At 42.8% G+C, this 18,669-nt stretch overlaps 1 protein-coding gene across 1 annotated transcript in view; it reads left to right on the top strand.

Annotated features, from left to right (window-relative positions):
* The first annotated feature begins 508 nt into the window (after positions 1–508).
* The window catches only part of LAMA1 (laminin, alpha 1), a 173,431-nt gene continuing 155,270 nt past the window's right edge, over positions 509–18,669 (top strand). The window contains 2 exon segments of the mRNA XM_011994364.1: positions 509–596; positions 13,142–13,354. Coding sequence (XP_011849754.1) covers positions 509–596; positions 13,142–13,354 — 301 coding nt within the window.

The following is an 18,669-nucleotide window of genomic DNA, read 5'->3' as shown; positions in this document are numbered from 1 at the left end:
TGGATTACAAGCACCAGCCATCATGCCCAGCTAATTTTTGTATTTTTGTAGAGATGGGGTTTCACCATGTTGGCCAGGCTGGTCTTGAGAATCCTGACCTCAGGTGATCCACCTGCCTTGGCCTCCCAGGGTGCTGGGCTTACAGGTGTGAGCCACCGTGCCTGGCCTGCTCTTGTCTTTAATTAATAATTCATTATGCACTTGCTTTTCTGGCCTCCTTCAGAAGTTTTCCTCAATATTTGGCTTGTTATTTCTCTTCCACCCAACAAAACAAGAGCCATTTTCCTTTCCATGTCCCTGTCACACACAGACACACATGCACACACACACCCCTTACACATCTGCCTATATTGACTTACAGACGAGCTGCTTACCTGGCTTCCCTGCTACAGGCACTTGGAGAGGTATCACACTGACCCCAACCGAGCAGAGCCAGAACCTGGACCTGGGCCTGTCTGCAGGGTGAAGCAGGTTCTTCTGGAAGGGCCAGTCCAGCTGCAAGTGTGGGATGAAGTCTAACGTAGCATGTAATGTAACTGTTTTCCAAGAGCCCGGAAAGCTGTTGGCATTGGAAGTTCCCCCTGAGTTAATGGACGGTGAGGTTGACCGTGTCATCCCATCCCTGTTGAATTGCTTCAGTGGCATCTCATTCTCTGTTGAGTGGGACTTCCAAGGCCCTCTGTGATCCAAGGCCATCTCATTCTCTATTGAGTGGGACTTCCAAGGCTCTGCTCAGACCTCTCCATAGCCTCTTCTCTTACTGCTAACCACATCTTGACCATTCTGTGATAGCTGTAGTTCCATCACGTGATATTTATTTCACCTATGGCACTCTGACTTATTCCAGCCCACCCTGTCATCCTTCTTATTGTTTCCGTAGTGATTTCTCTGTACATCTGACCAGTACATCATTTTGCACCTATTTGTTAACTTGCCTGTCTCTCCTTAAGGGCCGAGAGGTTTGCCTACATTTGCTGTGCCTAGCACAGTGCTTGACATACGGAGTAGATTCTGTAAATATTTGTTGAATAAACAAATTCCAATACAGACAAGCAATGGAAATCTATTAATAGTAGGTATTGGCTGGACGCGGTGGCTCACGTCTGTAAGCCCAGTACTTTGGTAGGCCGAGGTGGGTGGACCATGAGGTCAGGAGTTCAAGACCAGCCTGGCCAACATGATGAAACCCCGTCTCTAATAAAAATACAAAAATTAGCCAGGTGTGGGGGCGGTCGCCTGTAATCCCAGCTACTCAGGAGGCTGAGGCAGAGAATTACTTGAATCCAGGAGACGGAGGTTGCAGTGAGCTGACATTGTGCCACTGCACTCCAGCTTGGGCAACAGAGTGAGACTCTGTCTCAAAAAAAAAAATGGTGGGTATTATTTAGAGATCAGACAGACGGGCAGAGGGGGTTAGGGAAGTCACTAGTGAGGAAGCAGAGCGAAGATCTCCTGGGGAAGGGCAGGGGCTGGCTCCAGAAGGCTAGGAGACCTCAGTCACCCAGGCAGGATTTTTTTTTTTTTTTTAGACTGAGTCTTACTCTGTCACCCAGGGTGAAGTGCAGTGGCACAATCTCGGCTCAATGTAACCTCCGCCTCCTGGGTTTAAGCGATTCTTCTGCCTCAGCCTCCTGAGTAGCTGGGACTATAGGCACCCACCACCATGCCTGGCTAATTTTTTTTTGTATTTTTAGTAGAGATGGGGTTTCACCATGTTGGCCAGACTGGTCTCGAACTCCTGACCTCAGGTGATCCACCACCCATCTATCTTGGCCTCCCAAGGTGCTGGGATTACAGGCATGAGCCACCACACCCGGCCTAAGGCAGGATTTAAAGACAGGGAACAAGGAAGAATCCAGGTAAGTAGACTAAGAAAGAGAATGGACAGACCTTTTTGGAACAAAGGCCTCCGCTCACTTTTTTTTTTTTTTTGACATGGAGTCTTGCTGTGTCCCCCAGGCCGGAGTGGAGTGATGTGATCTCAGCTCACTGCAAGCTCCGCCTCCCGGGTTCACGCCATTCTCCTGCCTCAGCCTCCCCAGTAGCTGGGACTATAGGCGCACCTGCCATCACGCCCGGCTAATGTTTTGTATTTTTAGTAGAGACAAGGTTTCACCATGTTAGCCAGGATGGTCTCGATCTCTTGACCTCGTGATCCGCCGGCCTCAGCCTCCCAAAGTGCTGGGATTATAGGCGTGAGCCACCATGCCCAGCCCCAGGGAGGATTTAAAGACAGGGAACAACGAAGAATCCAGGTAACCAGACTAAGAAAGATAATGGATAGACCTTTTGGAACCAAGGCCTCCGCTCACATTACTTTTTTTAATTTTTTTATTTTTGAGACGAATCTTGCTCTGTCGTCCTGGCTGGAGTGCAGTGGCGCGATCTCGGCTCACTGTAAGCTCTGCCTCCCGGGTTCACACCATTCTCCTGCCTCAGTCTCCCGAGTAGGTGGGACTGCAGGCGCTGCCACCACACCACGCCTGGCTAATTTTTTGTATTTTTAGTTCACTGTGTTAGCCAGGATGGTCTCAATCTCCTGACCTCGTGAGCCACCCGCCTCGGCCTCCCAAAGTTGGTGGGATTACAGGTGTGAGCCACCGCGCCCGGCAGGCCTCCACTCACGTTCTAAACCAGAATACAAGGACAGGAACAAGCCAGCAGCAAAAACAAGAAATTCAGACACTCTCTGCACTCATGAGTGGAGTCCAAGGACGGATACAGAAAATCCGCAGAATCTAGTAACTAGGAGGACCCTGATGACTTGAAGACATTATTAATCTGGCATATGCTCATCTACCCAGTCAATGCAAAGAAGAAATGGATTACGTTTTTTGTAAAAGGATTATTTCCTGATGATGAATAGTCCATCCAACCTTAAAACTTACATTATACTCAGCAAAAACTTATTTCTAGCTTTAGAGCCATTGATCTCTAGGCATCTCAAGCCAGAAATTCATTAACACACATAGTCAACAAGTGTTTGTTGAGTTTCTAGAAAGTGCCATCCATACAGGTGACTTGTACTCCAGACCCCAGTGCTAGGAGTCAGGCATGAGAAATGTCCAAGGATCCTACTAAGTGTGTTCCTCAGTTCAGATTTGGGAGAGATTTCTGTTTCTGAAAGTCTCAGACACCTATGTCACTCCACTTATTGCTGTGGGATAGTATCGTTGTCAACAGAAGGAGAATTGTAATTTAACACTACATTTCTACTGCATGAAGTCTCCTTTTAAAGAATATGACTTCAGAATACTCTAGTGTGACTGCAGACTTGTTGGCATTTGCTGAGTAGTGATATTTTTACATATAGCAGAGGGTTTTTTTGGTTTGTTTTGTTTTTAAGGGAACTGTACCTGTATGGCTTTAAAGGGCTTTCTTTAAGTGAGAGACCAGCTGTTCTCCTCCAGGCGTTCTGGGCTGAGACTTCCTCCTCCTCTCAGGCACAGAACAAAGGCATACAGAATTTATGTCACAGATGGATTTTTGTTTGATAAAAATCACTTATTACTAAACAAAAGAGTGACCCGTTCTCTTTAGAAATATGAGCATAACACCTCCTGTGTCTTTGGTGGTTTCTAACTTTGTTGGTTTACTTTTAATTATTGTAATTGACTGAATTTAAATGGGCCGTGTTTTAGATGATCCAACTTTCCTTGAAAGTGTGTATATAAGATGGTTTTCAGTAAAGGGAATAATTTCAAATTCAGTATTAAAATAAATCCAAAATAATATTTGAAGGAATTGGCTACTAAAGAAAATAACGCCTTGGTCACTGTTGTAGGGGCCAGATGTGGTGGTCACACCTGTAGTCTCAGTACTTTGAGAGGCTGAGGCAGGAAGATCCCTTGAGCCCAGGAGTTCGAGACCAGCCTGGGCAACACAGGGAGACCTCCCTCTCTACAAAAAAAATAGAAATTAGCCAGGTGTGGTGGCATGCATCTGTAGCCCCAGCTACTTAGGATGCTGAAGCAGGAGGATCGCTTGAGCCCAAGAGGTCGAGGCTGCAGTAAGCTTTAATTGTACCACTGTGTTCTAGCCTAGGCCACCGGGTGAGACCCCATCTCTAAAAATAAAAATATGAATAAAATGTGTATCTACTTTTTGGTGGATAATGGAAGCCACTGAAGAAGATGGAGGTACACGAGGATTGGCTAGTCCCTACAATCTGACCGCATAGACACTCACAAGAGAATAACTTGAATCCTACATGCACTTCTGCAGTACACATTATGAACATACCTTTGCTAGGAAGCAGACTCATAACAAGTCCTAGGCCGTATCCTCAAACTGATAGTCACAGCTTTCTGTCTTTTTGGGTATTCAGACTTCTCTCTTGGCGATTGGCAGCCTTCCTAATGCTGGATACAGGATATTTCAGGGATCAAGTGTCAGGTTCCATCACATTCCTTCAGGATGTGAGTTTCAGGCCACATAAATTTATACCATGTACTTACAAGAGTGAGGAGAATCTCTGTTTTGACAGTTTTATTGTAGTGTAATTTATATACCCTAAACTTCTGCCAGTTGTAAGTGTACAGTTTAATGTTTTTTAGTAAATTTAGAGCGTTATACGATAGTCACCACAACCTGGTGTGAACCTTTCCAAGACTACAGAAAGTGTCATCATTTTCATTTGTGCCCAGCCACTGCTCCCACCCTTACTCTGGCATCCAGCAATCATCTGCTTTCTGTACTTTGAGAAGTGCCTTTTCTGGAAATTTCATATACATGGAGTCATACAAAATGGAGTCTTTTTTTTTTTTTTTTTTGAGATGGAGTCCAGTTCTGTCGCTCAAGCTGGAGTGCAGTGGCAATCTTGGCTCACTGCAACCTCCGCCTCCCGGGTTCAAGTCATTCTCCTGCCTCAGCCTCCTGAGTAGCTGGGATTACAGGTGCCTGCCACCACGCCTGGCTAATTGTTGTATTTTTAGTAGAGGCAGGGTTTCACCATGTTGGACAGGGTAGCCTAGAACTCCTGGCCTCAAGTGATCTGTCTGTCTCGGCCTCCCCAGAGTGCTGGGATTACAGGCGTGAGCCACCTTACCCAACCAAAATGGAGTCTTGTGTGTGTACTTCTTTCACTTAGTATTTTCTGGGTTCATCTATGTTGTAGTGTATGTCAATAATGTTCTACTTTATTGCTGAATGGTATTCCAGTGTGTAGATACACCACATTTTATTTATTCAGTCATCAGTTGATGGACGTTTTGATTGTTTTCAGGTTTTTGGAGCTGTCAAGAAGAATGCTGTAAACATTCACATACAATTCTTTGTTTAGATATAGGTTTCATTTCTCTTGAGTGAAATTCCTAGGATTAGAATATGGATCATGTGGTAAGTTTGTGTTTTTCAAAGTATCTGCACAGTTTTACAGCCCTACCGGCAGTGTCTGAGTGCTCCGGCTTCCCCACATTCTTACCAACACTATGCGTTACCTTTCTGATGATAGACGTACAATGGGTTCAGAGTGGTATCTTGTGGTATTATTTTGTACTTCTCCAATGATTAATGACATTGAGCATCTTTTCAAATGCTTCTTAGCCATTCATATATCTTTGGTGAAATGGCTATTCAAGTATTTTGACCAATTTTTAATCAAGTTATTTATTTTCTTAGTTAAGACTTTTGCATATTTCCTGGATACAAAGCCTTTATCAGACATGTAATTTGAAAGTATTTTCTCCCAGTCTATGCTTGTCTTTTTGTTTTCTTAACGGTATGTTTTGCAGTGCCATAGGTTTTTAAATTTTTTAAATTTATTTTTATTTTGATGATCTCTATTTGATCAATTGTTTTCTTTTGTGGGTTATTCTTTCGGTGTCATCTTTGAGAATTTCTTTGCCTAATCCAAGATCACAGATTTTCTTCTGGAAAGTTTGTAATTTAGCTCTTAAATTTAGGTCTTATGATCCATTTGAGTTAGCTTTTGTGTACGGTAAGGAGTCAGGGTGTAAGTTCATTTTTTGCATATAGATATCCAGTGATCCCAACAACGTTTGTTGAAAATACAAAATCGCCTTCGCACCTTTGCCAAAAATCAAATGACCATAAATGTAAGTATGTATTTTTGGGCTCTATTTTGTTCTATTGATCTATGCGTCTGTTTTTATGCTAATATCACACTGTCTGGGCTTCTTTGGCTTTATAGTAAATTTTGAAACACTAGTGTAAGTCATTCAACTTTGTTAACTTTTTCTAAATTGCTTTAACTGTTCTAGGTCATTTGTATTTCCAATTGTATCAGCTTGCCAATTTCTACCAAAAAAAAAAAAAAGAAAGAAAGAAAGAAAAAAAGCCAGCTGAGATTTTGATAGCAATCGGATGGAATCTATAGATCAATTTCAGGAGAACTGCTGTCTAACAATATTGAGTCTTCCTGTCCATGAATAAGAAATATCTTCTCATTCATTTAAATCTTCTTTAATTTCTCCCCCAAAATTTTTAAAGGTTTTCAGTGTATAACATTTCTTTCATTGAATTTTTCTTGAATTTCTTGAATTTTCTTGAATTTCTTTCATTCATTTTTTTTTGTTGTTGTTGTTCAAGTATTTTGTTCCTTTTGAATAAAGAAGCCTGGTGTGGATGGAGAACTGATCCAGCCTTTCTGTGGCTCTCCTGTTTCCAGGATCTTGTTACTACAATTTTGGTTGGCCCAGCTGTATGGTTACATGCACCCTACTAGGACAAAAACCTCAGGCTAGCCCGGCTGTGAGCTTTCCCCATTCATTTTCTACCAAGTTCACTACTTTTGCTGATAAGATCATTGGGCATGTCCTTCCGCTCTGCTCTGAGTCAAGTCAGCCTTCTCCATCAGTGGAGCTGCTGGCTTTAGCGGCTAGCCCTGCCTTAGGAAATGCCCCTGCCGACGGGTTGGGGTGAGAATGGAGCCACCTCTGCTGGAAGGCCGCTCTCTTCCATGCATCTTACCCAAAACTCTAGCAGCTTTTCCTAAAGAAAAGCTTCTCAGTTTGTTGTTTGTCTTAAGGTGATTTTCAGAGTCCTGAAATGGTTGCTTTCGAAAACTTTGTTCACTTACTTAATTTTTTTGGGTGGGAGAGAATTTGTCAACTTCTTTATTATGCTATAGACAGAAGTTGCTCTACATTTTATATATGTACATATGGAATGAGAGGGGGCTCAGAGGGGGAAGAGAGAGAGAGAGAGAGAGTCTTGCTTGGTCACCTAGGCTGGAGTGCAGTGGTGTGATCACAGCTCATTTTAGCCTTGACCTCCTGAGCTCAAGTGGTCTTCCCATTTCAGCTTCCTGGGTAGCTGGGACTACAGACATGCACTACCATGCCCAGCTAATTAAAAAAAATTGTTGCCCAGGCTGGTGTTATACTCCTGGGCTCAAGCAGTCTTCCTGCCCTGACCTCCCAAAATGCTGGGTATGGGTGTGAGCCACGATGCCCAGCTCTAAAATGTAATTGATATGGAGACCTTGACTATCATGAATTTCACCAGTGGAAATCTGTTTCTATTAGTCATCATGCCATTAACAATCCACTGATTTTACTAATATCCCATTGCTATATCTCCCTGGTAATTAACAAAGTGCTGGTGTCATGGAGACAGACAGAGCAGGGTGCCCCTGGAATGTGGGCAGTATTCCCGATTGGAGTACCACCAGCCAACTGCCCAGGAAGACACATCACCTGTTTTAATACTAGCTGCTTACCCTGTGTCTCTCACACAAACATATACCATACCACAGTCTAGACTGAAGTATTTTCTTTTTTTCTTACTTTTTTGAGACGGAGTCTTGCGCTGTTGCCCAGGCTGGAGTGCAATGGCGTGATCTCAGCTCACTGCAACCTCCACCTCCCAGGTTCAAGCGATTCCCCTGCCTCAGCCCTCTGAGTAACTGGGATTACAGGCACCTACCATCACGCCTAGCTAATTTTTTGAATTTTTAGTAGAGATGGGGTTTCACTATGTTTGCCAGACTGGTCTCCAATTCCTGACCTCATGATCTGCCCGCCTTGGCCTCCCAAAGTGCTGGGATATAGGCGTGAGGCACCGCGCCTAACCTACTGAAGTATTTTCAAGCTATTTAACTGGATTTTCACCTTTAGTCAAACCTCAGTTAATAGCTCCAGTTTGAGTAATTGTCAGCACACTCAAAGGAGAATTCTGTGGGAATTGCAGTCCCCAAGAGGAAACAGATGCCAAATTCAAAGAAGGGCTCTTTGGGCTGCTTGGGCCCATAGCCCCAGGAGCTGAAAGAGAGCTGGCACTCTCCTGGAAACCAGTGAGGCCCTTAAACTTGCCAGCCTTCTTCAGAGCTGGAGCCTGGGGGCTGGAGACAGGCAGGGGAGGGCTCCCGGAGGAGAGGGGGTAGAAAGTGCAACCCAGAACTGAAAGGGAGAAAACTCACTGTTCTGTGTGTACATCATAGTGGGGTGTGTAGTGAGGATAGACCATTTGAGTATTACCAGTTTGTTTTAAAAGAAAATACATTAAACAAGACTCACATAAATGTGATTTAAGAGAATGATCTATTAGTGTGGTCCAGCCTGGGTTTTGATTCCTTCATTACCAAAGTTTGGACATAAAGTAAATTTTCCCTCACCGTATTATCATAATAAAAATATAGGGAAGAACTTAGGAAATCAAAGGAAACAAATTTTTAATTTTTTAATGAGAGCAGAAAGAGAGAGAGTGAGAGAGAGAGAAAGAGAAAGGTCCTGAGGCAACTAGGGAGCAGCTTGTCAATTTCTACCAAAAAAAAAAACAAAACACACAGCCAAGGGATATTGCTGGACTCGGATGGAATCTATAGATCAATTTGGGGAGAATTGCTCTCTCACCATGTTGAATCTTCCTATCTACACATAAGAATTATCTTTTTATTCATTTAGAACTTAATTTCTCAAAAGAATTTTATAGGTTTTCAGTGTATTGGTCTTGAATTTATTTGGTTAAGTTTTTTTTACTAAATATTTTATTCTTTTTGAATAAAACTGAGAAATTTATGGTTCTGGGCACTGCCTGTGTGGATGGGGCCTGAACTGCACTGGTTTGACTTAATAGATTTCCCGGGTTGTCACTGAGTTGAACTTGTTCATATGTTGTGTCTTTAATTTTGGAACCCTTGAAGTTTTTCCTCTTAACAGTAAGCCAAAAACCTTTGTTTTAACTGAAGTACCACATTGCCTTTAAAAATTGTTCCCAAAGGTCTCCAAGACTTGAATGAAGATTGAGGAATATGGAGTTCTGGTTAAATAGTGACAAAAAGCTGCTGGAAGGAGTGAGATCTTATGAAGCAGTCTGATGATCTTGTGCCAAGTTTGGCTGAATTGGTTAAACTCAGGGTGTTTGAGCTGGAAAAAAAGTCCAGGGAGATTGTCTAATATCTTTTTTTTTTTTTTTTGAGACCGAGTGTCGCTCTTGTTGCCCAGGCTGGAGCGCAGTGGCGCCATCTCGGCTCACTGCAAGTTCCGCCTCCCGGATTCACGCCATTCTCCTCCCTCAACCTCCCGAGTAGCTGGGACTACAGGTGCCCACCACCACGCCTGGCTAATTTTTTGTATTTTTAGTAGAGATGGGATTTCACTGTGTTAGCCAGGATGGTCTCAATCTCCTGACCTTGTGATCCGCCCACCTCGGCCTCCCAAAGTGCTGGGATTACAGGCGTGAGCCACCACGCCCGGCCATTTGATGCTTTTTTAATATCATTGTCTAAGTCAGGATTTAAAATATGGAACAAGGAAGTGTTGGGTCTACAGGATGGAAAACCCAGGCCTCTGCTCCTCAATTCGGTATACTTTATGTTGCTTGCCCCTTTTTAAAGGCTGCTTTTTGGGAAAATACACTCCTTCCCAGGCGTTCCCCATGCAGTTGCACCTGTGTGGTGAATGAGCATGTGCTGCCGCCACAGGAAGTCGGTTCACATGGAGACGTTTGGGATGACCAGCAGAAGAGACTGAGAAGCTGCGTGAGGGAAACCACGAGTCTGTAGTATGATGTATGATGTATGTATGCAGCATGACATATGTAGTGTGGAGATCAAAAGAAACAGGGTTTAGGAAAGAGAGAAAGATCATTTTTGACAAAAGCTGCTGCAGGTTCAAGTGCACTGAAAGTAAACTGCTTGTTGGGTTTGCCAAGATGGAAGCTATGGACCTTGCAAAGGGCATTCTTTTTTTTTTCCAAGACAGAGTCTTGCTCTATTGCCAGGCTGGAGTGTAGTGGCCCGATCCTAGCTCACTGCAACCTCCACCTCCCGGGTTCAAGTGATTCTTCTGCCTCAGCCTCCCGAGTAGCTGGGACTACAGGCGCATGCCATCTGAGCGCCAGGCTAATTTTTTGTATTTTTAGTAGAGATGGGGTTTGACCGTGTTAGCCAGGATGGTCTCGATCTCCTGACCTCGTGATCCACCTGCCTCGGCCTCCCAAATGCCTGGGATTACAGACGTGAGCCACCGCGCCCGGCCGGCATTCTTAGTGATGCAAAGGAACAGCTTCTCAGTCGGAGCTGAGTGAAGAGAGAATGTGAGGCAAAGAATTGGAGACAATGAAGACAATTATTGTTATATACAGCCTTAATCTAGTAATAGCCTTTTGAAAAAAGAGAAAAACTACCAGGTTCAACGTATATGTGTTTATAAAGAGGCGGTTTAATTTTGGGGGAAAATATAGTGCTAGAACTGAGAAAATATAGTTATCAATCCCAGTGAGAATGACACCAAGGTAATTTAACTCTGTGCAGCTGCAATCAGAGTGTTTTATTGTTAAATGTATTTGTCTACCGTTGGTGCATAAGGTAAAAGGTAACTCACATGATTTCTTTGTCTGTAAGATGACCCTCTAGATATGTAGTGGAATGAAAGTAGCTCTAATCCTGTGGATCCAGCCACCTTGGGGTCTTAGTGCTGGTGTTCTGTTAGAGGTGGTGATGCATTTGACATCTCAAGTGCCAAATGATTTGATCAGAGGTACTGGCCCCTGGACATTTTTAAGGACAGTTTCTTATCGCAGCTGCCACTAGGTACATGCAGGACCAGTCATGTAAATTGAGGAGCCAGTGCAAAGTGAAAATGTGGGACTCTTTCTTTAAATTATTAAACATTTCAAGACAGTTTCAGCATAGCACTAAACCAAAAGTGATTGTGCAGGTCACATACTCATGAAATGGTCGTTAGCACATGCTCCGGGATAGTGAAACAAGGATGCTAAAGTTTTAAAGCATAAGCAAGTAAAATCTGTACAACCAAGTGCAGAAGTGGCAGCAGAAAGGGGAAGAAATAACTAAGACCTTCAGGGTTTTGCAGAAAAGTTCATGGCCTTCGGAAGTGTTTGGGCTGGTTAGAAAACTGGTGTTTTAAGTGTTTCAATAAAGGATATAAATAATGCAAGTGTTATAAACGATATAAGCAAAATTTAATATAGCTGCATTTTCATCCAAAAGGGTTGTCGTTATTCAACTTAAAGGCTGCACTTGCTTTTTTGTTTTTCACCTTTAACGATTTAGGAGAGAGGCACAGTGACTTCTTAGGACGATGGGAATGATATGAAATTTTAAATATATTGCATATTGTGGTGCTATTGTGTTTTGCCTAAGGACAATAATAATTTTAATCAGGTAGAATATTTAAATTGTTGTCCTTGGAAACAAAAGAGAAAACTGCTTCATGATGAATGAATGAAAGTTCTTTTCTCTGCAACTAAACTTGTATACTAAATGAAAAAATCACAGTGTCATTGAATATAAGTATTTAAATGAACCATTGTGAGAGGAGTAGGCGGATACCGATAACACACTGGTTTTCTGCAGAAATATTTGTGCCTAACTTCTTCATAACATGTGTTTCTCTTATAATCAAAACTTCTGTCTTTTTCAAGGACACCCTGAGCGCATTGCTAGGGAAATGGAACTCTTAACAAAACCCTGCTAAATCCTTTTGCTTACCACCCCCTCTTGTTTTCTGATTAAACTTCTCTTCATCTTCCCACATAAGGGGGTGAAAAGAAATCAAGTGTGTTAAATGCCAGACTCCCAGGAGTTTGGATTTGACTTTTCTCTCACTGTTTGTATGGGGTCTTTATTCCCTCCCTCCCTCCCTCTCTCCCTCCCTTCCTTCTCTCTCTCTCTTTCTCTTTCTCTCTCTCTCTCTCTCTGTTCTCTTTCTTTCAGTATCTCTCCCTGTCTTTCTTTCTCACCACCCACATATTTTCTTGTCCTGTGCTGGAAAGGGTTTCGGTGCTTGCCTGGTGGAATCTCTAGACTATCTTAAAGCTTTTCTTTTACTAACAGCCATCAATGATTAAATTGCTTTAGTCCAAAAACCAAGAATTTGCTTTTGAAGGAGGGGGGCTATTCTCCCCTTAGTGTTTCTGCGTCAAGCTGAAAGAGCTCCCTGCTTAGAGTAACTCAAGTCACCTTCCTTAAAAAAAATACTTCCAGGTGTTAGAGATCTCTTTGTTAGAGTCATAAAATAACTGCTTGGTTATTTTAAATACTTCTCTTTGGAAATGAGCGTCCCATTGTACATGAAGCAGGCAAGACTTTGATGTATTTCACGTATTTAAGCCTTAGCTTTGATTTTTCAGTATTTAAACTTACTGAGAACACTGGTCTTTGAGACACAAGATGAGTTCATTTAGTAGTGGTTTAAAATAATTTTTAACTTAACTGGAAACAGAGTTTCTTTAAGCAGGGTGCTCCTGTTATGGGAACATGTTTGGTGGCAGGTTTCCCCGGGGAGAGGATCCAGGAATGAGGAAGTACTTATTGCACGGTGCCATTGCCACTTGCTGATGGCTCAGAAGCGGAGCTGAGGCCTCTTGGAACTATGTAGTATTGGGAATACATGTTCACGTATGATTAATTTTCAAACACACCTACTTTATGACACCTGGCTATATTTGTATTGTTTTCTGGGGAAATAAAAGGTTTGAGTGAAGGTGAATTTTGCCACAGTTTGTAAACAGCCTCCTGAACCTGTTGGGGATGCATTGCTCCAAGTCATTTCAGTTTAATCCTTTAATCCTCCCCCCATCTCCACCCCTTACCTCTTTCCTATGTGTTCACAGCCCTCGGCATTCACAGAGAACATGTCCCTGAAAACACGCTGGAGCGTCAAATGCAAGAAATCAGATAATAATTATGTTTGAAGAGGGTGATTTTATTCCCCAGGAGAAATAAAATCTTGCTCAGGCAACAGGGGGTGCATTGAGGACCGGGGCTGGAGGCAGCTGCTGCCAGGCCCGCCCCAGGTCACTGGGCCTTCGCCTGAGCTCTTGGCCTGGCTTGAGCCCATCACACTCACCTTCACAATCCATGTGGGCAAAAAGTCATGGGCCTTCTGGCTGCCTTATTCCAGGGATGCATGGGATCCTGGAAGAGGAGGTAGGGCAAGGAAACTAGCAGAGTCATCTCACCACCAAGTGGAAATCTTCCTCTGCCTTTAACTCCTTGCACCTTCCCTACCAGGGTTTTTTTTTTTTTTTTTTTTGCCCAGGCTGGAGTGCAGTGGTGCGATCTCGGCTCACTGCAATGTCCGCCTCCCAGGTTCAAGTGATTCTCCTGCCTCAACCTCCCGAGTAGCTGGGACTACAGGCGCTCCACCACGCCCAGCTAATTTTTTGTATTTTTAGTAGAGATGAGGTTCACCATCATCTCCTGATGGTGATCTCGAATTCCTGACCTCCAGTGATTCGCCTGCCTTGGCCTTCCAAAGTGCTGAGATTACAGGCGTGAGCCACCACCCTGGCCCCTACCAGGGTTCTTTACCTTTATGGTCCCAATTAATCCCTTTGGCAAAGCTTGTGGACCTATTCTTAGCACGGTTTTTGTTGCTGTTTGTTTTTTTTAGATACAAAGTCTCCCTCTGTCTCCCAGGCTGGAGTGCAGTGGTGAAATCATAGCTTTGCAGCCTCGAGCTCCTAGGCTCAAGCGATCCTCTTGCCTCAGCCTCCCCAGAAGCTGGGATTACAGACGTGAGCCTCCGTGTCCAGCTTCTCGACATATTTTTAAATGCATAAAGAATATATTAGACAGCTGGCACTGTGACTCACGCGTGTAATCTCAGCAGTTTTGGAGGCTGAGATGGAAGGATTGTTTGGGGCCAGGAGTCTGACTAGCCTGGGCAACATTGAGAGACTCTGTCTCTACCAGAAAAATAAATAAATAAAATAAAATTAACCCGGCATGGTGGCATGCACCCTAGCCCCAGGTACTCGGGAGGCTGAGGTGGGAGGATCGCTTGAGCATGGGAGTTCGAGGTAGCAGTGAGCTGTGATTGCACCACTGCACTCCAGCCTGAGCAACACAGTAAAGACCAATCTCCAAAAAATAAATAGTAATAATAATAAATAATTTTTTTAAACAAAAAAAGAAAGCCAAGTACGTTAAAATTCAGTGTTACCCGTGCATGGCTAGCTCCTTCTTATTTTTTATATAACCCGTTCAATGTCACCTCCTGAGATGCCTTCCCTTGTCGGCTTACATGACAATTAAAGGAGAGATTGTGATTTACAAATATGCAGTTAACTTACAGGGGCGCAAGTACTCAGTGTTGCAAAGCCAACAGCAGCAAGAGCAATAAGATAAAATGAGAAAAAGGCAGGGAGGAAGGAGGAGAGGAAGGGAGGAAGGGAAGGGGGAATGGGGGAATCGTGCAGTGTGGCCATGCCTTGACGAGCCGCTGAGCTGAGGCCAGCCTTTCCTTTAGGCCTTTCACCGTACATACTTCTCTGGGCTAAGAGTGTTTCTTCTATTTCGAGGTACGTGCTTTTCATACCCAGTGGCCCCTAAAGGCTAACCCACTTCTCTTCATAAACTTAAGAGAAACAGAGATTCAAATATATGAGCTATAATCATGAACGTCTAATTATTTTGAGGAAGTGTAGTGATACCCACTGATAATATGAAAGTAATAAAAGCAGTTATTTGTTGAGATCTTAATACATTATATGAAACCCTTTACCTACATGATCTTGTTGATTGCTCACAAAAATGCCTGGGTGCCGTGCTTCTCATCGTTCAGACAGAGAGACTGGGAGGTAAAGCCCTTGGCCAAGGTCACACTGATGGCAGCCGGTAGACCTGGAATTCACGCTGGGTGCTGCCTGACGTGAAGCCTGTGTTCTTCCTCCTTACCAATGCCATCTTTCCTAGGCACTAGCGATTTCAGAGTTTGGATTCCAACAGAGTTGATATAAAATACATTATTAGAATCAACATTTCCATTTGAAACTGGACACACAGGTTAGACCCTCAATATGCCATATTTAAATAGAGCTTAGTGTCTTGAAATAATTCCACATGATGTAGGTTTACCCACATCCTGGATAATGGGCCAGGGGAAGGAAGAGCTGTGCCATGGGCATTGGCTGGAAGCAAAGCCATCTTCCAGGATCCTCTGGCTTCCTGAGCCAAGATGGCGTGGAGCATCATCTGTTTCTCTTCCAACTCATCTTATGGTGGGAGTTGTGCAGGAGCAACTTTCCTGCCGGTGCTCCACCCCTCATTCATCCATTCCTATCCTGGAAAGTAGTGATGAAATCTGGTTCTTAAGAACTGGAAGGTTAACCTATGAAGGGATAGATTTAAAGACTTGATGAGCTTTAATTGTACCTGCAATACCTCAACCAGGACTTATTACTGCTACCAAAACTCCCAGTCATTGTGACATTTTTGTCATCTTTCTGAAGTCATTACAGGACATTTTATAGACCTTTCTTTTTTTAGATGAAAGGGTCAACTTCAATCCAAAGCACAAAGAAGCAAATAATAATATTTTTTTCTCTCTATTTCTATTTGGTTCTTTTGTCCAAGAAGATCAAAGAATTACCAAATTATTTCTCTTCACCCTTGCACACACTGAATGGAGAAAAGTTTTTCTCTCCTCGTTTTTCAAATAGTGAGAGGGATCATGGTGGGTCAATTTAGCTGGTAGTTTATTAAGGTAAAATAGTTTATTTTACCTTAATAGGTAGTTTATTAAGAATCACAGCATCTCAGGAAAAAAGTACTCATAGAGATATTCATTTAATAGCTAAGGAAATCGAGGCTGAGAATTTGACTTGCCCAAAGACACAGAGTCGGCAGCAGGCTCAGTCTAGATTTTAGGCGCTGGGTCCGGTGCACTTGTGTGGTCCATGAGGGAGAGGCAGAGGGATCTCCTTCCTTCGCTCTCTCATTCTTCCACTCAGGCATTATCGGCATTCACGTGAGCCAGATGCTGACCTGGGACCATTTTTGTTTTATATTTTGGAAAAGGATAGTGGGGGAGAAGAATTGGGGCGAGACAGGCCAGTAAATTCATGATCTCTGTATGAATAGTAAGCGCAATGGGGCATGCTGAGTTGAGGTAGAACAAAAGACATTCGCCTGGGTTTCAGGAAAGGTCTGGACTTGGCTGGAAGGATGAGTAGGGCATGAATGGATCTGTGAAAGGTACAAAGGGAGGGAAATCGAAATGGATCTAAAGAGCATGGAGAGGAGTCAATGAAAGATGTTATATCTGTCCCTGTCTGAATGCATACACTTTTGTTTCTGCCTAGATGGTGCCTGACCATTTCTCTTACTCTAGAATGTCTTCTCAAATCTGTTTTCAAATATTGCTGCAGTTTTAATATTACACTTATCCACATCAGTGAGTAGAAGCTTCTCTTTTCTTCTTGGTTGTCAGAACACTGGAGTCAGGAAAAGCTCAGTCATTCATCATAGTGCCCTGGGAGGTGCCTGGCACAATTCTCACCTGCTTTTTCTGATGCATATGTGTAAATCATAGATATGTTACTGAATAGGAACCCAGCCACCCTCCTAAAATTCATGTCATTAGAATACCTTAATCTTACTAACCTGGAATACTATGTTATTAGAATACCTTGGTATTATTATCCTGGAATATTATTAAATAGTTCCAGGATTTTTCACTGAATCATGCTATTTGTAGTTGTTAGAGGTGCTGTTTTTATTGCTGAGTCAGGTGACTACCAGGTTTCAAAGAAAGTGCTGATTAACAGGGTAGCTTCTTTCTAATACCAGACTTCTCTGATCAAATGATGGATGTTCACTTGGGCGAATGGGTAAAATTAAGAGTAAAATAAATGGAAAACAAAATGGGTTTGAATGTTTTTTAAAAATCACAAATTCCTCAATTTAGATTGAGAAGTTTAGAAACTTAAATACCTCCTTTTCCAAATTTCTCCATAGATTGAGTAAGTAGCTTTGTTTTTCAAAATAAAAACTCCCAACACCAGAAACCACCCTGATTATTCAACCATATAAAATATTCATATTCTCTTGTTTCATTCTGAAAAAAATGATCTGGAAATATTGCCCCAGATCCTGTAGCTAAGAATTGCAAATCATTTTCTTTTCAGAACATCATGTTGATTTTGAGTATGGATCAAGCAAATACAACATTTTCTGAAACTCAAAAACTCTTTTGTTTTTCCAAAATGGAAAAAAAAACCCTCACACTTCTCTTACACACAAATAAATTAAGACTTTGAACGCTTGGCTTCTGAATCATTTGAAAAATATTGGCGAAGAAGTTGTTGTAATGAGCCTCAGGCCTAGCCAACATTTTAGCTGCTTTAGTTTTAAGACAGGGAAGATATATTCTGCTGGGAAGAAACCCAAAAACCTCGAAAAATGAATTGTTAAACTATCTGGAAGTGTCTCAGGTGTGGTAATTATGGTAGTAGCCTTGTGGTCTGTCACCTTCGTTGCAATTTTTCACCTAATGTTTATAAGGGAGTCTTCCAGTAGGTTAACACGGTCCTGAAATGCACTTCAAAAGGCCAAGTATACAGGAAAGTTTTAAAAACAATAACTACTAGTGAATGAGAAGGAATTTATTTCATGCTCGATGGAGTTGGGCTTTATAAATTTTTTAGCTGCTGGTTAAATCCACAATAGAGGAATGGTTCCATTGTGTGTCCTGAGTGGAAGAAAAAAAGTAGAAATTAGTATCACAGTAACAGTAACTAAAGTGAGTAACATTTCTCAACAAAAAACATGCAGACTAATTTATTAAGTCCTTGATGAAGTACTGGGAAAACTGTATCACACTACATAGCTACAGTCCTCATTCTACCCTTGATTGTTACGTGTAAAACCAAACATACCTTCTTGGTACTGTCCTGATCCTAATGCTCCTTCTCACTCTCTAATTTCCTATCCCACCTCCTGCTCAATGCTCATGTGGTTCCCCTTTATTGAAATATTTCAGTAGTCTGCAATGAGTCAGCAACCTCAGGGACTTTAAAAAAAAAAATCTGTTGGGAAATAAATACAAGATGGCCAAATAGGAACAGCTCCAGGCTACAGCTCCCAGCGTGACGGACACAGAAGACAGGTGATTTCTGCATTTCCAACTGAGTACCAGGTTCATCTCACTGGGACGTGTCACACAGTGGGTGCAGGACAGTGGGTGCAGCCCACTGAGTGAGAGCCGAAGCAGGGCGAGGCATCGCCTCACCTGGGAAGCGCAAAGAGTAAGGGAATCCCCTTTCCTAGCCAAGGGCAACCTTGGCACACAGCACCTGGAAAATTGGGTCACTCCCACCCTAGTACTGCACTTTTCCAAGGGTATTAGCAAACAGCACACGAGGAGATTATATCCTGTGCCTGGCTTGGAGAGTCCCACACCCACGAAGCCTCCCTCATTGCTAGCACAACAGTCTGAGATCTAACTGCAAGGCAGCAGC

This window comes from Mandrillus leucophaeus, unplaced genomic scaffold (assembly GCF_000951045.1).
Source record: "Mandrillus leucophaeus isolate KB7577 unplaced genomic scaffold, Mleu.le_1.0 Scaffold453, whole genome shotgun sequence".
Lineage (NCBI taxonomy): Eukaryota > Metazoa > Chordata > Mammalia > Primates > Cercopithecidae > Mandrillus > Mandrillus leucophaeus.
Note: the sequence above shows the minus strand (reverse complement) of the source record. Positions and strands in the feature narration are given on the sequence as shown.